Source organism: Miniopterus natalensis, chromosome 7, assembly GCF_054644295.1.
Source record: "Miniopterus natalensis isolate mMinNat1 chromosome 7, mMinNat1.hap1, whole genome shotgun sequence".
In the NCBI taxonomy this organism is placed as follows: Eukaryota; Metazoa; Chordata; class Mammalia; order Chiroptera; family Miniopteridae; genus Miniopterus; species Miniopterus natalensis.
In genome coordinates this window covers 60,468,579-60,491,879 of record NC_142087.1, presented here as the reverse complement: position 1 = coordinate 60,491,879, position 23,301 = coordinate 60,468,579, and the positions used below count along the sequence as shown (strand labels likewise).

The window sequence follows — 23,301 nt, the reverse complement described above, 5'->3', positions numbered from 1 at the left end:
TAAAAGTCACCAGGTTTTTGAAAACGTGGTACAAGAAAAAGAATGTAAAATGTCTCATTAATACATATGTACATGGTTACATGTTGAAATGATAAATGGATTAAATAAAAAGTATTATTAAAATTAATTTCACCAGTTTCTTTTTCAGTGTGACTACCAGAAAATACAAAGCTACATGTGTGGCTTGAACATGCAGCTCATGTGATATTTCTATGGGACAACACCAGTCTAGATGGCTATGGGGGATCGTCTGGTGGTGGGATTAAGAATATCTGGGGAGTCCAGGGGTCTGGGAGAGGGGGAAAGCTCAAGACGGTGCTGCTGCAAGCATTGGCAATCCTGGGTGTTTTTTAATGGGAGGCAATATTTCCTTGCATGCGATGTAACAATGTAACATTCATCAATAAGCACATCTACCTTGCAAAGGATCCCCATTTGGTAGATGAGGAAACTGGGGTTTCAGAGGTAAAATGATTGACCCTTTCTTTGGAGTAAACATTTGCGTATTCCAGCACGGAAGGAGAGTCATCTCTGATCTGCCAATGATGGTGTGGGTGTCTGCTTCTGCCCAGGATCGAGCATGACAACACAGGCTCAAACTCCAGCTGGTACCTAGACCGTGTGATTTTGACGGACACGAAGCGGCCTCACCTCCGTTACTACTTCAACTGCAATAACTGGCTGAGCAAGGTGGAAGGCGACCGCCAGTGGTGCCGTGACCTGTTGGCTAGCTTCAGTCCCATGGACATACCCAGAGGTCAGTGTCCGGCTGACTCGCCCGCCGTCCCTCCCTGCTGGGGCTGGGCTCACCCAGGCCTCTGTCTTGCTCTGGGCAGGCCCATCACCCCTTGCCACCCTCCAGGGTCTTCCTGTTGGCTAGGGCCCAGGTGAAGCCCCATCTCTTCCTTGTGGCCTTCTCAAGAGCAAGCTTACATGGGAAGTGGGGAAATGTAAGAGGACCTAGAAGCACAATAGAGGGATGGGAGGAGTCCTGAACACATCCTGTTGTTGATGGGTATCTACTGAGGGTCCCCTTGAGTTCAACGGCAGCGTTCCCTACCTTCCTATTCTGTTACCTTCCTTCTGGTGTCCAAGGAAGGTGAGTTACAGCCAGGGCATGGTGGATGGGAATCAGAACTTGCTGCTTCCAGCGCTCCACCATGCTGCTCCTGACTCCTGATTTTTATGAGTGAAACAACTTATTTCAAGTGCATATATGGCCAAAGGCCTTAAACTCAGTCATATTAGCTGAAGAGGAGGCAGAGGAACAAAGCATGTCCTATTTTATCTCCTCTATACCCCTTAAAGCTCTGACCTCACCTCACTCCATTGTTGAACATGCTTTTCCAAAAAGAGAATAGCACACATGAGTATATTCATCATCAAATAGAGTCATGCGCCATCGGAGGGAAAGGCACTTGGCAGCCAGAAGTGACTTTCCCAAGGTCACAACAGAAGGCTGACACGCCCCTTGGATTCTTCTTTCCAGCATGTACCCTTGGTCTCCAAGTTCTACCCTCTCTTGCAGCCCAGCTGGGCAGAAACAGACATATCCTCTGTCCCAATGGGCTTCAGCCCTGTTTCTCTTTCTGCCTCTGATTTCCTACCTATCAGCTGACCTTGAACACTTGCCTTGTTCTCTTTGATTACCATCATAACAACTTGCAAATTTATTCTTTTTTTAAAAAAAAGATATGTTATTGGTCTTTTATTATAAAAGCCAAATTTGATCATTGCAGAAAAATGAGAAAATAGAGACACACAAACATGAAAAAAGAATACTTGTAATTCTATCACCTGGAAGAACATCTAGTAAAGCAGGTGACATTTTTGTGCACTCATTTCTAGTCTTCTCTATGCATATATAGTTCGAAAGAATAAGCCGTAAGGAGGAGAACTTCGGAAAAAATCACCATTGAGAAAGAATTAATGTAATTCAGTGGTTCTTCAATTTTCCACAAGAATCATTCAGGGTAGTGTTTTCTTGTCTCTTAAAGGGAAGACAAAGACACCTGTTGATGCTGGGCCCCTATGCCTTTATAAGCTGGGGGGCACTAGGTTTTTAGTGTTTCCAAGATGGGTTCTGGAAAAAGGAATACAAAATGGGATACTGAAGTATTCAAATGACTGCATTGGTAAACAAAAGGCTAAGTTTCTTTGCTTTTCACCTGGAATTATATGAACTTGGTTTTTGATTGCTACCAGAGATCTTTGATGATCAAAATGGGAAAGACAATTATTTCTTTATCCATGCAGTTTGATAGGTAAAAATATTTCAAAACATGAGATGTGGGCAATAATAGAAGGAGAAGAGAGGAAAAGGGACATTTCAGTGTATATTCCACCCCCTTCCCAGCCTCCCAAGGGAGGGTGGATCCTTAGGTGGCCTTGTTCCTTCTCCCCACCTCCAAGGGCATCTCCTGACATTCTGGCTGAAATCAGCTGGAACTTTCTCTCATGCTTGCTCCTCAGGGAAGGTAGGTGTTCTAGGCTGACTGACTGACCCTTTGACCGAGATGATCAGCAGATAGCAGTGGAGGTGGAGGGGACTGGACCTTGATCAGGTTTCTAGATGGTTCATCCACAGGGAATCTCACATATCCTGCTTAAAGACACAGGCATGTGGGGAACTGACCCTACTTGGTGCAGAAGGTGAGCTCAGGAGCACTAAGACTGCTCCCTGGACCAGGACATCACCCTTACTCATGGCACATGCCTCACATTTACTATGGAGGTTACTTTTTCCTCTCTAGGCTTCTCTTTAAATGTAGTTTTTGGGAGAGGCACCCAACATATTTCTAGCATTTTGAGGTCAATGGCCTGGTCAAGACCCCCTCTTCCTTCATGGAGCCCACTGGGGAAAAGGTAGGCATGAGGAGTTTCCCAAAAAAGGAGGTAGAAGTTGATTAACTCCCAGTTGTATGAATGGAGGAAGCTGGAACCAAGTTAAATTTCTTAGTTGTCCTCAACTGGCTGGTAAAATTGCTGCCTCTGGTACCAGGATCAACTCAAATACTTCACCATTTGGTTTTCTTTGGGGCTGATTGCCTGGCCTTGGGGATCTGTTGCTAGGGCCTGGGGAGCAGGGTTCGTGTGTCCCCTCAATCCATTGGAGGTTCCCATACCTCAGCCACTCACATTCTACCTTCAAGATTTTTGCATTATTTAAGACCACTTCCCTTATTATTTATTCTTCTTTAACTCACTTGTTGCAACTTTGTTAACTTGTACTTTTTATTTTATTTATTTTAATTTTATCTTTATTGTTCAAAGTATTACAGGTGTCCCATTTTCTTCCCAATTGACCCCCTCCACCTCACTACCACTGCTCCCCAGGCCTTCACCCCGCTATTGTCTGTGTTCATGGGTTACACATATATGCATATAACTTCTTTGGTTAATCCCTTCCCACCCTCCATCCCCTTCCCTCTTCCCTCTGAAATATGATCATCTGTTGCATGTGTCAGTGTCTCTGGATCTATTTAGTTTGTCAGATTCTTTTGTTAATTAGCTTCTTCTTAACAAAGACCCTTCAATATTTCGTGCAGTGCTGGTCTGGTGGTGATGAACTCCTTTAGCTTTTCCTTGTCTGAGAAGCTCTTTATCTGACCTTCAGTTCTAGATGATAGTTTTGCTGGGTAGAGTGATCTTGGTTGTAGGTTCTTGTTTTTCATCACTTTGAATATTTCTTGCCACTCCCTCCAGGCCTGCAAAGTTTCTGTTGAGAAATCAGCTGCTAGTCTCATGGGTGCTCCCTTATAGGTAACTAACTGCTTTTCTCTTGCTGCTTTTAAGATTCTCTCTTTGTCTTTAACCTTTGGCATTTTAATGATGATGTGTCTTGCTGTGGGCTTCTTTGGGTTCCTCTTGTTTGGGACTCTCTGTGCTTCCTGGACTTGTAAGTCTGTTTCATTCACCAGGTAGGGGAAGTTTTCTGTCATTATTTTTTCAAATAGGTTTTCAATTTCTTGCTCTTTTTCTCCCCCTGGTACCCCAATAATATGAATGTTGGGCCGCTTGTAGTTGTCCCAAAGACTCCTTATACTATCTTCATATTTCTGAATTCTTTTTCTTTTTGCTCTTTTGGTTGGGTGTTTTTGTTTCCTCATGTTCCAAATTGCTGATTTCATTCTCAGCATCCTCTACTCTTGATTCCCTGTCAATTATTCTTCATTTCAGTTAGTGTATCCTCCATTTCTGATTGGTACTTTATTATGTCATTGATGGTCTCACTTGTTTTCTTAATAGCCGTGCTAATATCCTTGAGTATCCTTATAACCATAATTCTGAACTCTCTATCTAGTAGCTTGCTTGGTTCTATTTCATTTAGTTCCTTTTTTGGAGATTTCTTCTGTTCTTCCTTTGTAACATGTTTCTTTGCCTCCACATTTTGGCTGCTTCCAGGTGTTTGTTTCTAGGTATTAGGTAGAGCTGCTATTTCTCCTGGAATTTGTAGAGTGGCTTTGTATAGTAGGTGTCCCGTAGGGTCCAGTGGCCCAACCTCCCCAGTCACCTGAGCTGGGCCTTCTAGGTGCTCCCCTGTGTGGGCTGTGTGCACTGTCCTGTTGTAGTTGAGCCTTGGTTGCTGTTGGCGTCACTGGGAGGAATTGACCCCCAGGCCAATTGGCTGTGAGGACCAGCTGCAACTACAGCCAGAGAGCTGCTGTGCTGGAGACACCCCTATGGAGCAGGATTTATTTCAGTGGAGCTTTGGTGTTTACTGAGTGTGCCCCTTGAGTGTGTCACTCGTGGATGTGGTAGGGTTGTAATCCAGCGTGGTGGAGTCTGACCACCAGGTGCACTGTCTCTGGGGCCTCCCGGGAGGTGCAAAGTCAGCCTGTGCCAGTGCGTTTCGGAGGGTCACCCAGCGTGAGCTACACAGCAAACCGTAGTTGGCTGCTGCTTGTGCTGGGCTTGGAGGTGCCCAGGAGAGGCCAAGCTATGAGCCAGTGCAGGCTGCCGCTAGTGCCAGGCCTGGGACCACTTATCAAGCCGTATGGGGCCCGCTGCTGCTTGTTTGAGAGATTTTAGGAAAGTCCTAAGCATGAGGCTAGAGAGACCACTAGAATAGAAAAGCCACTGGAAATGGCTTGGATGAGCCTGCAGATAGGGCGGGGCAGGGTCTTCAGAGTCACCAGGGTGGGGCCAAAGGTGGGAGTCAGGTGCTGGCGATTCAAACATGGCGCCCGCCTGCCGGCTGTGTGCGGGGAGGACACGCCAAAGGAGCCTTGGCCTCTGCCAGCCCTTCTGCCTGGGAGGAAGCCGCCCCTTCACCTCTTGCCCGGATCTCAGGCAGGTTAGTTCCTCCCCGAGTGTCCCGGGTCCTTTCAGGCTGCTGCCCGGCGCTGGGCTCAGAGGGAGCGTCCGAGTGAGTCCGTGCCGGGCCCTTTAGGAGGAGCTGCTGGGGCTCCTGCAGCCTCCGTGACCCTCAGCCACAGTCCCCGCTGGTTTCACAGCCCGGAGCTGTGGGGACGTCTCTTCCAGGCCCTGGAGCCCTGGGCTGGGGGCCTGCTGTGGGGCTGCGACCCCTCACTCCTCCGGGAAACCTCTGCCACCAAGATTCCCTCCTGGATTTAAACCGCGGCACCGGCTGTGGGCCCGCCGCCACGTCTCGGCGATTCAGCCCCGATCCGCCCACGTCTCCACCCCTCCTCCGGTCTCGTTGCTCCTTCAGTTCCCTGGTTGTGGGGTTCCTGTTCAGCCAGATCTCAGGAGGCTCTGAGTGATGGTTGCTTTGCATTTTAGTTGTAATTTTGATGTGGCTGCGGGAGGCGGCGGGTGCAGCGGTTACTTACGCCGCCATCTTGTTCAAGGATCCTGTACGTTTATTTTTAAAGAACGTGATATCACTACCAAAAAAAACCCTGTTATCATTTGCTCTAAATATCAGGTTTACATTTGTACATATTAAAATGAATATGCAACTCGAGATAACCCTTCTGTATCACCAGAAACACCCAGCATACTGCCAGGGGTGTGCAAACTGGCCTCGGGGAAAAGCTACCAGCCTTGATTTGGGAGGAAGGGAAAGCAGAGACCAGGAGGGACAGGAGGAGGGCTGGGAAGATACCTGGGCTCTCCTCTTCAAGAGTCTTTCCTTCACTTGCCACACCCCTGGGTGTGAGGAGGTGAGAAAGGGCCAGTAGAGGTTAATTACACAGATGAGTAAACTGAGGCCCAGGGAGGTGGTGACTCATTCAAGATCAACCAACCAGTCACTGATGGAGCTGGGACTACAATTGGAGTCTCCTAATCCTTGGTCAAATGTGCTTTTTACCTGCCTCTTGGGCAGGGCAAGACTAAGGGCGGATAGTCCAGCACCTCGGAGATGAGAGCCTGAAGGATCATGGCTAGGGATCATGGAGATCAGTTGGACCAATCTCCTACTGTCACAGGAATCCTTTCCATGATATCCCCACTGGTGGCCTCTCCAGCCTTGGTTTGAATCCAGCCTTTCTTGAGCGGTGGACAGCCCCAACCTCTCAGTGCCACCCATTCCACTATTAAGTAGCACTGGTTGTCAGAAAGATTGGCCTGAATATAAACCCCAGGCAGTCTCCCCAAGACTTCTGCTTGTCTGCTCCAGTCTCCCGTCACAACACAATGTACGCTTTCATGTCAGCCCCTCGGCTGTGTGAAGACAGGCTTCTCCCCTCTCAGCATCACATCCCCAGGTTCCTCAGCCTTGCCTCTTGTAGCATATGCCCAGTCTGCCTCCTGCGTAGTTCTGGTTCGTCATTGACTCTCAGGAACATGCGTCCTAGGTTAGAACCCTGTGTTCCGATGGGGCTCATCAGATCAGAGGGCAAGGCCACCCTGATTCCACTGTCCTGCTTTTTATTTTTATTATTGTAAAATACACATATTATTACATTCACCATCTTAGCATTTTTATGTGCACAGTTCAGTGGCACTAAGTAAATTCACAACATGCACCATCCCCACCATCCATCTCCAGAACTTTTTCATCTTCCCAACTGAAATTCTGTACTTATTAAATAATCACTTCATATTCCTCTTCTTCTAAGCCCCCAGTAACCTTTATTCTACTTCAGGTCTCTTCGTATTTGACTACTTAGGAGCCACATAGAAGCGGAATCATGCAGTATTTATCTTATTGTGACTGGCTTATTTAACTTAGCATAATGTCTTCAAGATTCATCCACATTGTAGTATGTTTCAGAATTGTATTTTCTTGTAAGCCTAAGTCACATTCCATTGTATGTATATAGCATATTTTATTTATTCATTCATCAGTCAGTGGACATTGGATTGTTTCCACCTTTTAGCTATTATGAATAATACTGCTATGAACACTGGTGTAAAAATATCTCTTTGGGTTCCTACTTTCAGTTCTTTTGAGTTTATACCCAGAAGTGGAATCACTGGGTTGTATAGTAATTCTATGTTTCACTTTTTGAGGAACTGTCATATTGTTTTCCACAGCAGCTGCATCATTTTACATTCCCACTGGCAATGCACAGAGGTTCCAATTTCTCTACATACTTGCCAATACTTGTTATTTTCTATTTTTTTAAAAATAATAGCTATCCTAATAGGTGTGAGGTGGTATCTCATTGTGGTTTTGATTTGCATTTCTATGATTAGTGATGTTGAGCATCTCTTCATGTGCTTATTGGTCATTTGTATGTCTTCTTTGGAGAAGTGTCCTTTTTAATCTTTGTTGTTTTTGAGTTTTAGGCATTTATCCAGTATATATTTATGAATATTAACCCTTCATTACATATGATTTACAAATATTTTCTACTATTCCATGGGCTGCCTTTTTACTCTGGTGATAGTTTGTGTTGATGCACAAAAGTTTTTAATTTTTATGAAGTCCAGTGTATCTAATTTTTCTTTCGTTGCCTGTGCCTTTGGTGTCACATCCAAGAAATCATTGCCAAATCCAATTTCATGAAGCTTTTGCCCCATGATAAGAGTTTTCTCCTTGAGTGTTTTAGTTTTAGCTCTTATATGTATATCACTGATCCATTTTGAGATAATTTTTTATATGATATAAAGTAAAGTTTCAATTGAAGTCTTTTGCATGTGGATATCCAGCTTTCCCAGAATCGCTTGTTGAAAAGACTGTCCTTTACCCATTGAGTGGTGTTGGCACCCTTGTTGAAAATCATTTGACCATATATATGAGTGTTTGTTTCTGGGCTCTCTGTTTTTTTCCATTGGTCTAAATGTCTTCCCTTATGCCAGTATGACACTGTGATTATTGTAGATTTGTAGGAAGTTTCGAAATTAGGATGTATGAGACCTTCAACTTTGTTCTTCCTTTTTAAAAGATTGTTTTGGTTGTTCAGGGCTCCCTGATGTCCTGCTTCTTTTAATGCAGCCTAAATTTTCATGAACTGTTTTTAACAGTGGCAATATACCATACTGACTTTGCAGTCAAAGGGCTCTTATTTATCTGGAAGAAAAGATGAAAATGCTGCCTGCACCCCAAGTCTTCAGTTCTTGCTAAGGACCTCAGGCTGCTGGAGAAACCTCTTGGATTCTTCTGACATTCCCACTTGAGTCAGCAGGAGTGGGTGTCCCAGTCTTGACTTGCTGGCTTCCTCTCCACATTTCAATGGAATGGTCCAGACAGACATCACACTTCCTAATTAAGACTCTCAGGCATACATGCACACGGACAGGGAGTTAGCAGCCGTCCCTATGCTCGTCTCCTCTTAGAATGGTATCAGGGGTCCTGGCACTTTCTGGGGGCTGGGGATGTTGGTAGCCACTTTTTCAGAATGACTGCAGTGGTTATCCCTGGGAACACAGTCTTGGCTACCAAATTGCTCTAGAAGTGTAGTGAATTTTCTCTCCTGCCATCTTCCTCTTGGCATTCCCTCTATTCCCACAAATGCCTGACTTCCTTCCTGGAGGATTTCTTCCATCCTGTCTGGAATGGCTCACTCTCTTGACAACCCAGAATCCAGAGGAGCAGGATAGCTACATTGACATCTACACATGGATGTCAGCTCCTGGACAGAATCTAAGCACTGTCTCCAGGCCTTGAATTGACCTATGATCACTAAGAGCTGCCGTTGGTGATGCCCCCCTGAGCTGCTCTTAGAGGCTGAGTCTGGGTAAGGACATGGTCCTTGTCCTCAGAATGCTCACAGTCCAGTGGAGGACACAGATTGCCATATACTAGGCACCATAAAGATAGTAGAGGGCATCACAGTTCAGAGCTCCATATCTTAAGTCATAGAGTCCTAGGTTCAAATCCCAACAATGCCATTTACTAGCTACATGACCTTCGGACAAAATATTTCTGTAGCCTGTCTTCATGTGCATATGCTTTACAATTAGTGTCTTATTTAAACTCCAGGGGACCCCTAGGTGGTAAGGTCTATTATTATCTCCACTTTGCACCTATGATGGAGATTGAGGTAAGTATGCACAGACAACCTCTCACCTCCTCTGTCGCCTCATCTCAGGCTAGCAGCTCCCATTTCTCTACCTGTTCGCTCAGATTGTGTTGGCTCCAGTGTCTGGCAGGCGGTGGCTCTGAACGCTGTTCTCTCCAGCACAAACCAACCATGAGGAGGTTTCAAGGAAAATGGGACTGAGGCTTGAGGGACAGGATGAGATACCGTCTCCCCACCTACTCCCAGATGGTGGAGCAGAAGCCAGATCACTGACAGCAGTTTCTGGAGTTCAGGCCTTGTCTCATCAAACCCAGCAAGGACCCAGTAGGGCCCTCTCTCAGGAGCCCCAAGGGCCGGCCTGCCCGCTGCCTGGGTGGGTTCTCCTTGCTCCCAGACTTCTGTCTCAAGTCGGTTACAGAGAAAACCTACATTAATACATATGCTAGGAGCAGAGGAAATATCAGGGCCAGCACCTCTTCCCCTCATCTGCTCTTTTTTATACCTTCCTTCAGTTTTCTCCATGCCACCCAAACCCACTGGGTTTAAAGTGCAGTCTCTCTGGAAAGCATTGCCTGCTCCCTCACCTTGGCTTCCCTTGCCCCTGAAAACTGAGAAATTGAAATCTGTAGCATCCACTGTAGTGCAGTGACTCTCAGTGAGGCTCCCCCACCTTAACCGTAGTCAGGGATGTGCAAGGAATCTCCTGGGCAGAGAGGAAGAACTTTCTATCCTGCTCCCTGAGATTCAGACTCTCTCTGGCTGAATCACCGCAAGAATGAGTTACCGTGGCTGATGGGCTGGGTTGTAGCCCAGGTACTTTGAGATGGATAAATGGCTGAGATACACCAGATCTCAGGGACTGCTATTTGCCTCTTTGGGTGCTAGCTACTTAATGTGTCTATCTGGTCTCCCCAGCTAGTGCAGACTCCTATGAGGGTAACACTTTCACTGGTACTTGCCAACTTGGTCATTGGGACTTAGGGACCTGGGTGAAGATTGGTAAGAAACAGGTTCGTGTGTGTATGGTGGAGGTCACGTGTAGACACACCCACTTATGAAGACCAGCAGAGAGCTGAATGGAATAAGCTGTACTGGAGGGAGGAGAGCTGACCTCTAGTCTCACCCCTCGATCACTGTGTGTCTTAGGTAAGTTACTCGTCCTCTCCAGGCTGCTCCTCATCTTACCAGAAGGTTGTAGTGGATGTTCTCTGAGGTCCTCATCTCACTAGCTTTCTCTGGTCTTCTGCTAGCTAAGCGTCTTCTCATCTCTACTGCTTGGCTCTAGGTGTCTCCTGTCCACTGAGTTCACTCCCCCTACCTTGATGTTGTCACTTTTGGTGTGACATTCATGGGGCAAAGCTCCTAGGTGCAATTGATAACCACTCTGCAAGTTGCACCAGCTGAGAGCACAGGACTACCCATCCCTTTCTTACCTGAGGGAGGCTCAGGGCACATTCTAGAGGCTGGGAGTGGGGCGGGGGCAGTATTGAAGGATGGGGGGATGGGAAGGAGAAGGGGAGAAGGTGGGGATGATATCTGAGTTAGACAAGGCAGGATAAGATGGTGTGATCTCTCTGGGTAGATTTGAAATGACCCGGTATTGGGTCTTGGAGGAGCTTGGGCCAGGGGCTGTCACCTGGTAGTAGGTGTGGGTTAGGCTTGTTTAGGGAAGACCCTGCCTGGCCTTCTCACTGTTGATATGATGTCATTTCCTGCCTTCTGGCCAAGTAATTGTCCCCATCCCAGAGCCAACCCACAAACCCTCCCACCTTGAAAAGCATTGAGATGATCACGTGGCTTAAATTAGTACTGAGCCCACACCACATTGCTCAGGGAAAGCTCTGCCAACTTGGCAATGAGACAAGCCTCTGAAGCCAAGAGCTGAGTTCCAGCTGGCCTGGGGGCTGTTCACACCCCAGAGCTATCAGTTCCCAGGCACAACAGCTCATCAATGTTTCAAACCCAGATTCTGCCAACAGCAGAGAGGGCCTTTGCTCTCAGAAGGGCCCAGTTTGTGGTGGGTCCTGTTTCCTCCCCTGCCAGCTGGGACCTGCTCCCTAGGCCTCCTTAGGGATAAGCTTTTTTCTAAGAAGCATTTATCTTCTTTGGTGGATTAATAATAAATATGGCTGCAGCCAGTTTTATGTTATGCTCCAAAGAGATCGAGGGGCTGGTTGTTGGAGAAAAGAGAACTAGATACCAAACGGTATAGCCAGTGCTGGGGCTGAAAGCTGCCTGGAGCCTGGGAACAGGTAGAAATGGGATTGTGTTTGTCTGACACAATCACTGTTTCCATTCCTGGTTGTTTGATCAGGGTTATAATTTCATTGCAGCCCACACTGTGCTACACAGTGATTATCACACAGCTCCAGATGTGCACCAAAACTTAGCAAGACGATGTTGGGCACAGTGCCCAGGGTGCATTTGAAGAAAGGAAGGGACAAGAAAGAAATTGTGATTAATGTATTAGGGGCATGGGCAAATTGTGTTACCTGCAGTGGATTGCAGACCTGCCAGAGGACTGCATGGTGCAGAAGCAAATGCAGATTGAAAGCATCCTGGGTGATTGATGCAGAAAACTCCCATCACAAGGGCTCTGCCAAGTAAACTGACAGGCCTTAGGAAGAGGACTTGTTCCCAGATTTACTGGATAATACCAGAGAGTAATTAAATCATTAATTTAAAAATATAGCTCTCCAGGTCACAAAGCACATGGGACTATGCACCCTGAGTTGTAGTTCTGGATTTCCCACCCAATAGTCATGGGACCTAGGGCAGATCTCAGTTCTTCTCACAGTCTCAGTTTCTTCCTCTATACAGTGGGTGCACTAGCTGGCCTGTTCGGTCTTTTCAGGACTAGTAGAGTGTTTATCTTCACAACCAAGCAGAAAAGGATGGGTTTGGGGCCAGCCCTCCTCCACAGGACAAGAGGAGGATGGCTTTTGGTGCCCTCCCTTACGCTGTGGATATGCCTTCCCCATTTTGTCCCTCACCCACCCCAAACATTATATTCTTCTGCATGAGCTCAGTCTCTGGACCCTGTACTCTGTGGTCAAATCCTGACTCTGCCACTCTACCAGTTATGCAAGCATGAGCCGATGCCTTAAGCTCTTTGTTTCCTCATCTGCAAAATGGGGATAACATTAATTCTCACTCATAAAGTGGTTGAGCTGATTAAATGGGGTAATAAATATAGAGGACTTAGTGCAGTGCTGGACATGGAGTAAGTGCTCAGTAAATGATGTAAGTATCACGGTGGTGGTTGCTATTCTGATGTTTCCCCGTCTTCTACACTCAGGCTTGCTCTGACTCTGAGATGCACAGACTCAGGATTCTGGCTTCTCAGAATGGGAAAGGACTTTGGGACTACTTAGTGCCAGGCTCAGCCTCTAGAATCTGGCAGGCTCGTCTAGACAACTGGGAATAGACTCATGACCTTGATTGCAGTTGAAGCCTGCAGGAAACCTTCCTTCCCAATCCTATTCCCTCTCCCTGATATTTCTCCTTAATCCAGCTTGAGTGTTATCCAGGGCTCCCTGAGCTCTGGTTGCTGTGGGTGAGCTAGGAATCATTGTTTCTTAGAACCCTACGAGGTGGTCCTGGGCCCACGGACTCACAGCGGTGAGGGCTTCAGGGTGGGAAGAGCCGGGCCAGGATGCAGCACTCTCCTTCTCTGAACTTCACAGCAGCTTCCCGCCCACCCCATCTGCTCCCACGTAGCACTGCAGAAAATCATCACCGGAAAGAGTGGGAAGAAGAGATCTGCTTTGAATGAGGCCCCAGTGAAGAGTATCAGAGAATTTTAGAACCAAAAGGGACCTTATCTACCCCACCTCCATTTTATGGAGGAGAAAACAGAAGCCCAGGGAAGTTAAGTGACCTGCTCTTGGTCACCTGGGCTCAATATGCCAGCTCACGCTCCTCCAATGTCATTCAATGATTCATTGGGTGTTTACTGGGAATCTTCTATGCACCAGACCATATGCTCAAGGTAAATATGTAGGAACCTAGATTATACAGGGGAGAGAGTCAGGCCAATAAGTAATCACAGTGCAAAGGGAGAGAATGTTCTAAGTGAGGGATGACCAATGGAAGCCAATGGAAGCATAGAGGAAGGGGAACTAGGAGGGCTTCATAGATGAGGTGATGCCCAAGCTAAGACTTCACAGTTGAGAAGGAGTTTGCTAGGCTTCCATACAGAATGAGGGCACTTGGGGAACTGAGGACTTTGATGGCACAGTATCTCATTCACACAGCTAGAAATAGGCCCTCCAACTCACAGCTTCACTGTGGCCTCAGCAGCCCGCTGCCCCCCTGAGACCACTGCCTGTCACGTTCTCTTTTAACCCAGCAGCCATGGCCTTTGGGGAATGCATGAAATTGTATATTTGCCCTATACTTGGTTATTTTGATTTTCAAATATGTGTTTATAATAACTTTTTTTTTCTATTTGTGGAAACAGCACTTTCTCATTGCTGCTTTTGTATGTTGAAAACCCAAACATATAATACAGACATTGCCTTGGTCCTGATCCAGCTGTTGGTATCCATTCCAGCCACCTATGGTTTCCTACTTGACCCTCCCTTGAGCTCTAAGTGTTGGCCAGAATGAGCCAAGTGAGAGTCACAGAAGGGGTTCCCACCTGCCTGGGGCTGGATGTCCACCTGGTGGCTCGTGTGCCTTTTTAATCTTCCTCCATTTAACCTCAGCTCTCCCTCCAGCCTTATAGCCACTTTGACCAGCTCAGAGGTTCCTGCTGCCAAAGCCAGCTTGAGGGTGTAAGAGTGGCTATTATGTGCACAGATTTTCCTTAGGTGTGTCTTATAGGCTAGCAAGAATTCCAACAGCTTCTGGACTACAGAGAGCTTGATTTACTCAAGCACTGACTTTGGGTGACTTCAATATTCACTTTTCAAGTACAAGGGAAAACATGGCTGTTGTTAAAAAAGATTTAAGTATAAATAAGCAATAATAATAAAAATAATAAAAAATTTCTGTAATCCCATCACCCAAAGATGATAAGATGATAATAGCTAATTTTTATTGGTCACTTAATCTAAGTCAGGCTTCTTTCTTTTCTTTTCTTTCTTTCTTTCTTTCTTTCTTTCTTTCTTTCTTTCTTTCTTTCTTTCTTTCTTTCTTTCTTTCTTTCTTTCTTTCTTTCTTTCTTTCTTTCTTTCTTTCTTTCTTTCTTTCTTTCTTCCTTTCCTTTCCTTTCCTTTTCTTTTTCTTTCTTTTCTTTCTTTTTTTTCTTCTTTCTTCTTTCTTTCTCTATCATCTATCTATCTACCTACCTATCTATCCATCATCTATCTAGTCTTCACAACAACTCCAAGAGGGAGGTATTATTTCAATTTTATAGACAAAGGAAACTGAGGGATAAGGAGGATAAGAAATTTGCATATAATTGATGGAGCCAAGAGTAAACATAGAACCTTGAACTTAGTGACTGTTTAGGCTATCCTTGGAGACACTCCTGTTAACATTTTGGTAAATTTCCTTCCTGTTTTTTTTGGGTGTGCATGAATGTGTTAAACACTACATATTGATTTTAAATGGTATTGTATTACAGTCAACTTTGTGACAAGGTTTTTTTCACTTAATGCTATATTATAGCATTGAATAATCTTCTAAACCATTATTTTAAATGACTGCATGGTATTCCATAATTGGGTGAATATCATAATCCACCCCAGCAATTCCCCATTTTGGATAGTTTTAGGTTGTTCTTAAATTTTTTTTATTAACAATGCTCTGATAGACATCTTTTTTTTTTTTTTTTTTTAAATATATACCTTTATTGATTTTAGAAAGAGGAAGGGAGAGGGAGAGAGAGATAGAAACATCAATGATGAGAGAGTCATTGACTGGCTGCCTCCTACAAGCCCCCTACTGGGGATTGAGCCCAAAACCCAGGCATGTGCCCTGACCAGGAATAGAACCATGACCTCCAGGCCTATCAACCACTGAGCCACACAAGCCGGGCTGTGATAGACATCTTTATAGCTAATCTGTGAACACAGTTACTTCCTAGCCCAAACTAATTGTTATGCACAGAGATTGAATCGTTGGTTCAAGGGGTTTGCATGATGTTAAGGCTTTTGACACATTACTCACCAGCCTCCAGGAAGGCTGCATGAAGCTTTGTTACTCAATGAGCATATGAGAAGTGCTGGTTTTCCAGCGCTATGGGAGGGTAAACTCCAGCAGTGGAGTGGACCCTGGGTAGAAAAGAGAAGAAATGGACTCAAAGAGGCCGGGGTGCAGGTGGAAGGGAAGGCTCTTCTGCAGAACAGCAGGAGTGAGAGCCAAGGAGAATGACTGAGGGGCCTGCAGAAATAGCTTGTGGGCTTGGCGATGAATTGGATGAGGGGGGTGAGCATGATGGGCTGAAAGGAGTGAAAGCTTATCTACTCCATGCTATGTTTCAACACCTGAGAACATCAGGCTTGCCTTGAATAGTTTCTTAGGAAAATACTAGCTGTATATTTATTTGGGGGTGATCAAGGAGTAGAATGTTTTTTCTTGATTACCTCTTATGAGCAACTATTTAATGACTAAATGATGTTTTAATGGCGTTGTGTAACTGGGCTCAGTTGAGGTCAACCCATGGTCTGTTTGAGTATCTGTTAAGTGCCAAGTAAATGACACAGACCCCAGGAGCTCTGGAGTCAAACACTGCAGGCTTGGAAGGTGGGGTTCAAGCTAGACCCAGACAGTGGCAGTGTGGGTGAAATGACAGCTGAGAACCTTCGTGTCCAGTCCCTTGAGTCCAAGTTTGGGCTTCATCCTTTCTAACTGTGGGGACTTGGTTAACTTTCTTAGCCTCCTGCTTCCATTGCCTCATCAGTAAATGGTGACATTGGTAGCAATCAGGTCTGTGATGCTGAGGATTAAATGAGATAATAGGTGTGACTGGCCCATAGTAGGTCTTCAGTAACGATCAGAGGCTCTTATTATTTTTATAAGAGAGATTTTGGCCTCTGGACCTGAGAGAAGGAAGAGGAAACTTTTGGGGGACAGTATGGTGGAAGGGTCATTGGTCAGTGCAGCATGTAGCATTGCTGCTCATCCTTGGGTTCCTCTGACCACCCCGTCCCCATACCTAGGTAGGCTTGAGTAGTCTTCCCCTGGCTAGGGGAAGCCAATTCCCCTCATCCTCCATCCCCAGGGCAGTCCCACTGAATTTCTCTCCTCCCACGAAGCACCTGTGATATCTCACTTCTCTGCGTCTGGCTCTCAGTGAGCGGAAGTGATGGGTGTCAGGGTGTGAGCCATTGCAGATTGGAGGGGGGAGGTGTAAAATCCAGCCCAGTCATCTCCTTCCTCTCTCTCCCCACTCCTCACCTGCCAAAATAAATAAAGCCACGATCTAATTACACAGGATCTGAGAATGGGTGAAAGGCAAGGGAAAGAAACTCCGTGAATCAGTTCACCACCAGTTCATTCATGATTCTCTGCTTCTTAAAAAAGCCCGGACCACGTGAGCTTCTTTCTCTGAGGCTCAAATGCTGGTGGTTGTGGGATGGTCCCTTCCTTGGCAAGTGGGATGGAGGCTTAGCTAACACAGTGTTTGCTTGACTTCTGTTGTCACGAACACGATGAACAGCTCAGCTGGCTCATCTGTGCATGTGGTACGGGGATTTGGGGGCTCCAGCCCCCTCATGGCTGTGCCTCCCCCCGCCCCAAGGTGGCTCTGTGGAGATATGTCTTGTCGCTACAGTGTGCTGACTGTTCCAGACAGTGCAAGGGAGGCTGTGGGGGCGGCTGGCACACCAGACGCAAGAGGCATCTCGGGCCTGCCATTGCCTGTCTTTTCTGGAAGCCCACGCAGGCAGTTTCCGGCTGGCCTGCAGGGGACAGATTTCTTCTTTGGTAGGAGCAGCCTGTGCTTTGCCATGGGGCTGGCAAAGAAAAAATATAGGCAAGGTTGGGCTTGTGTATCCCTTGGACAAGGCAAGAAGGACACAGACCACCCTCTGCTGTGGCCTTGAGGCCGGCAATCTGTCTTTTTTTAATTTATTATTAATTTTAAAAAATATATGTTTTTATTGATTTCAGAGAGAGGAAGGGAGAGGGACATCAATGATGAGAGAGAGTCATTGATTGGATGCCTCCTGCACCCCCCACTGGGGTTCGAGCCCACAACCCAGGCATATGCCCTGACCAGGAATCAAACTGTGACCTCCTGGTTCATAGGTTGATGCTCAACCACTGAGCTGCAATCTGTCATTAGGCTGCAACTAACTCCACCAGCACAGAACCTCAGCCCAGTTCTGGTGTTTGGAAGGCACCACATGATTAACCTAATCTCTGGTCTATATCCCTTATTGTATACTTTTCAGATCAATGCTCAAATTAGGTTGGCCTCTCTGAGCTCACACTGACCTTTAGTACAAGAAGGCCACTGCCTGAAAGGTAGGGTTGCTGGGTTTAGCTGTGCAGGCTGTGCACTGCACAAGTGTGTCTATGTAAGGAGATAGTTGTAGATTTTTGCATTTATTATGACAATTATCCAACAGATGGCAGTAAAGTGTCTTGAGGAGGGGATACTTTTTTTCTCATTTGCACAGAGGCACTGTGTGGGCTAATGCTGGTCCTTCTGAAAGGCGAGAGAAAAATTAGTTCTAGGGAGAATTTTGTAACAGATAATATGCCAGATGGGTAAATCATAGGCCAACCTTGGCTTGGGCAACAATTCCCACGATCCATTGTGAGACCCTGTTTCTCCCATGCTTGCTCAGGAAGAATGATGACCTCCTTGCTAGCCCCTCCTCCAAGTTGACCTTCCTTCTTCTCCTCATCTCTGCTCCTTGCCTGCTCTCAGCTAAGCAGTGAGTTGAAGGAACAATGCCTCAAGTTGAAGGACTGGTGCTTCCATTTGTCCCCACCTTCAGGAAACTCCAGCCCAGGGTCCTTCTCACTGGACTCGGGAACTACAGGCTCAGCTGAGGCACATAACATCATGGACTCAGGGAAAGCTGGCCCTACCTGCCCACACTAGGCACAGAACATGCTCTTCTCACCCCCTGCACCTCGACAGAGAAAGGGCAATAGTTCCCCAATCTTTGGAGCCTTGCACTGCTTAGCTAGTGGTTAGGATGTGCTGTGATGATCCTGCAACCAACCGCTGACCACCCCTGCACCAGGAGGCTCTGCTCCCATTCCAGGCCACAGGCACTGAGTTGCCCACAGTATTCTACCTAGAAACACACACACCAATGCCTGAGAGCACAAGAGAGCTTAGGGCAGGGGCCGGCCAATTTGGCCGTGGGCCAAACATCGCCTGCTGCCTGTCTTTGTGTGCACCTCAAGCTAAGAAAGGTTTTTACATTTTTAAAGGTTGAAAAAAAAAAATTAAAACAAGAATATGTCATGACACAGGAAAGTTATATGAAGTTTAAATGTCTGTGTCCATAAAGTTTTATTGGGACACAGCCATGTCCATGTGATTTTATGTAGATTGTGTATGGCTGCTTTGGTGATACAATGGTAGAGCTGAGTAGTTGAGGCAGAGACCACATGGCCTGTAAGGCCTAAAATATTTACTATCAGGTACTTTACAGGAAAAGTTTGCTGACCCCCGGCATAGGGCATGGGAGGCCATGAGGTATTTGGGAAAGAGCCCCGGATTGGGAAACAAGAGACCTGGCTTTGAGCCCCTCTTGCATCGTTTAGCAGTTGTGTGACCTCGGGCAAGCCACCTTGCCCTCTGAGCCTCGGTTTCCTCATCTGTAAATGAGAATATCAACAGTACCTGCCCTCCTGTATCTTGTGGCCATTGTGTGGATCAGGGGACTTCAAGGACATGCTAGTGCCCTGTGAGCTGCAAGGCCTATGTGAATGTTTAGCATTATTTGCCCTAGAAGGTGGGTCAGCCCTGGCTTTCAACTATTCTTTCTTCTCTTCTTTCTCCCTTCTGGCCTCGGGGCAGGGCAGGGATTTTTAAAATCCTCATCAGAGGATATGTTTATGGATTTTAGAGAGAGAGGAAGGCGGGTGAGGGGGTGGGGAGAGGGGGGCGGGAAAAGAAACACTGATCAACTGCCTCCCATACACACCTTGACCGGGGATCAAACCTGCAATCTAGGTATGTGCCCTGACTGGGAATCTGCCCCACAACATTTTGGCTCACGGGACAATGTTCCAGCCAACTGAGCTGCCCAGCCAGGGCAGGGCAGGGATTTTACTGGCCCTCCACCTCTCCCTCTCATTACCAAGTTCCTGTTACCAGGAGGGCATTTTACCCTCTCACTGATCATCATATCTGGGGTAGATTCAACATATCAAGGCCCACTTGCCCTCATTGAAATTCTGACCACAGGAAATCGTGGGGCCCTCGCGTGACCCATGGGGAGGGAGGTTTGATGCACTGCGCTGACAGTTTGCCAACCGGAGAGAAGGGAGCCCTACTTTTATTCAGCTTGCTCTTTCATCGATATATGCACTTAATTGCAATTTAAGGTTGGCACGGGGCCCTAGGCTTTGCTTGGAAAATGGCAAATCAGATAGTGAGACAGTCTGGGGTTCTGCTTGAAGAGGAAATGTAAAAAAAAAAAAAAAAAAGGGAGGGAGAGCACTAATTTCATCAGCCTCATTGTCACTCTATGGGACCTTCTAAAGAGCAGCTGTGAGGTGTGGTGCCCCGCCCCCAGTATGACTGAAGGTCATCTGACCTATGGGGATCCTGCCTTCTGCTCTCTACTCAGCCAACTACATGGGGACCTAGGGCCCCATTTTGCCATGGAAACATCTGAGAGTTTAGAAGACAGTCATTCCTGTGCCAGAATTGACTTCCTCCTGCACTGTGTTCACCTGTCTTTCTGATCCCTGGGCACAGCCTTAGCCAGAAAGGCCTGGAACCTCCTTCCCATCTCAGCACTGCCTGGCCTCTTGATCCCTGACCTTGGCCATCTCCACATTTTCTCACTCTGTCCCTGATCCTCTGCTTCTCCGCATTTTCCCAGTACAAGGTTGCTGTGTGTTCCCAAAGCCCTGTGTGGGATCCTGTTTCCCAGGCCTCATCTGCACAGGCCTTGGGTACCTCCCCCATTTTCTAAGATGCCTCCTTCATCTCCTGGTTTCCCTCCTCAGTCTGCAGGGCTGCCTTTCCCAGTCAAACATCTTGGAATTGCAGATTCAAAAGCACCCTTAGTGTTCTCACATTCTCTCACCACTGGCGTTTTCTCTACAGTGACCCTGACAGATGGCTGTCCACCATGTGCTTGGCACATAATGACCATCTACATGTCTCTAGGGACGGGAAACTCATCTCCCCAAGGGCACCCCATTCCTTGTTGGATAGCCTTAGCCACGAGAAGTGTTGCTTTTTGTGAGCTAAAATATCCTTCTTTATTATTCAACCTGCTAATTCAAATTCTGCCTTCTGGAATGATTCAGAATGTCTGCCACTCCTTCCACAAATGCTTCCCAGCCCCCTCATCCGTTCTCCTGCTTCCCTGTGCTCAGTGCCCTCTGGATTCCTATTGTCCCTTCTAACTGATTGATGTTCAGCAGTGGCCTTCAGAGACTCCCCTGGTCCCCACCCCACTGTGGAATTACTGGCCATGGGACCCTGGGCATCTTACCACCCTGCAGACGGATCTTGCCTCTATGTGAAGTTGAGCCCTGGACTGGTCCTTAGGATGTGAACCAAAACAAATGGTTCTCAGTGGCCCTGCCAGCAAAGGGAAGAAAGAATCAATCTTTCCCCTTAACCCTGTGGGAGGGCGCTGCAACGTGGAAGACCATCAAGAGCACGGTCAACTCAACATGGTCAAGGTCTCCTGGTTATTTATTTATTTATTTATTTATTTATTTATTTATTTATTTATTTATTTATTTATTTATGTTTTTAAATATATCTTTATTGATTTCAGAGAGAGGAAGGGAGAGGGAGAGAGATAGAAACATCAGTGATGAGAGAGTCATTGATCGGCTGCCTCCTGAAGGCCCCCCACTGGGTATCAAGCCCCCAACCTGGGCATGTGCCCCTACTGGAAATTAGCAATGACCGCTTGGAACCAATGTCAGACAACCTCTTTCTCGCTCAGTTATTGACAGTGATCATGACAATTCATGTATTACTAGAAGGAAGGGGTATGTGTGTGTGTGTGTGTGGTAGTTACTTTGGGGCCTCTGTTCTCCTCTCCTTAGGATCCTAATGAGCTGAGGCTTTCTCTGTTCTCATTCTCAGGTAACAGGTATGAAATTAAAGTATACACTGGTGATGTCATTGGTGCGGGAACCGATGCTGATGTCTTCATCAATATCTTTGGAGAATATGGAGACACAGGTAATGAGCTTGAAATTCTTCCTTTACAAACCACACCCAGAATTGCTTCTTAGGTGGGCTGTTTCCTACCTTCCTTGCGGAGGAAGGCAGCCCCAGTCTTCTCTAGGTTCTTCTGTGGAGGGTCTCTCTTCTTGCGATGTGGTTTTTCATGGGCTTTCCTGGGCAACAAAGTGCTCATTTTGTAAAATTTAAGTGTGTGATGTGTTTTCAGAATAAGGTGTGCTTGGGTTTTGGCTTGATTTAAAATTGTCCTGCATCCTAGAACAGATCCAGGTTCCACATCACCAAGGAACTCATTCTTATTTACCCTCTTTCTCTCCCTAAGCTCCATGTCCATCTTGAGTTATATTTCAGGATGTGGCATGGCCTAATTCAGTGCAGTGGTTTGGGGCAGACCAGAATGGGGCCAGGCATAGGATTAGACTTGGCCTCATAGATGGAGTAGGAACTGAGGACACAGACACAGCTACAGGTGCTGGGAGGAAATTCAGGGCAGAGGAACTGAGACAGGTGGCTCTGCCCTGCTTCTGCCAATTTAATGGAAGGCCATAGGAGTCATTAAAACAACTGAGACTTGTAAATTCTGGACACAATATATTAAAAAATTCAAAGTGCATTGCTGAGTGTATAAGGAAAAAAGAGAAGTCTCCAGGTGCTTGAAAAGAAGAGGGAACTTAAAATATTAGCTATGAATTGACGCTGTGGCTCTTGGAAAGAGGGAGCTTTCACATTCAACAATCTACATGGTGGATTTTATACCCATTTGAGGTCAGAAAATGAGATATTGGCCCTTCATGAGGCATGATATGCAAAATAAGAACCACACATAAAGCCAGGAGTCTTGGAGGTTCACAGGAACATCTTCAGTGAAAAAAGACCAGGAAAAAATTTGCTTATCAGTACAGTAAACTTACCTCTGCAAGAGCTCTAGATTAAAAAGATAATTGTTGAGAAACTGATACCTTAGGCTTGCATCACATGTGGACTTGAGCTTTGATTTTACACTACAAGTGTGCTTTGGGGACTTCCTCTCCCCCAAATACAGAAAATTGGCTCCATGCTAGTAATGCCCTTGAGAGCTTAGCAGAAGAATTGAGGTTCGTACAGATAAAGTACTGAAGATGAGTTCAGTTTCCAAAATCACAAAACACGCGCACAATTCAACATAGCTAAGCATCAATAGACACAACAAACAATGAGATTAGCAACACTCCCCACCCCCTTCTGAATTTCAGATAATAGAGTAACTTGAACAAAGCTATACCTTAAGTATTTTAAGCTGACTGTCAACATGAAAGATACAATTGAAGAAAATAACAGGCACTGTGAGAAATACAGCAAACAAATACAGGAAATGAAAATATAGTGAATAAATATGGCTTCTTAATGGGTGGCTTAACCAACACAATTAGAAACTATTGAATAGAGAATTTGTAAACTATAAGAGAAATATGAGCAAAATATTCAGATGTAGCAAAGAGAAAAGAGGTTGGAAAATATAAATGAGAGGTCATGAGACATGGAGGAGGGAATAAGTTCTGATAGATGCTAAGCAAGAGTCCTAGAAACAGATAGAATATGTAAGAGGCAAGAGAAAATATTTGGAGAGAGAATGGTTGAAACTTCAAA

General features: G+C 46.1%; 1 protein-coding gene across 2 annotated transcripts in view; it reads left to right on the top strand.

The window, feature by feature from the left end:
• The window catches only part of LOXHD1 (lipoxygenase homology PLAT domains 1), a 136,092-nt gene that overhangs the window by 11,933 nt on the left and 100,858 nt on the right, over nt 1-23,301 (top strand). For both annotated transcript variants that reach the window (XM_016225121.2, XM_016225120.2), the window contains exons 4-5: nt 573-757; nt 21,574-21,672. In XM_016225121.2, the coding sequence (XP_016080607.2) occupies nt 573-757; nt 21,574-21,672 (284 nt within the window). The remainder of the gene's footprint in view (nt 1-572; nt 758-21,573; nt 21,673-23,301) is intronic.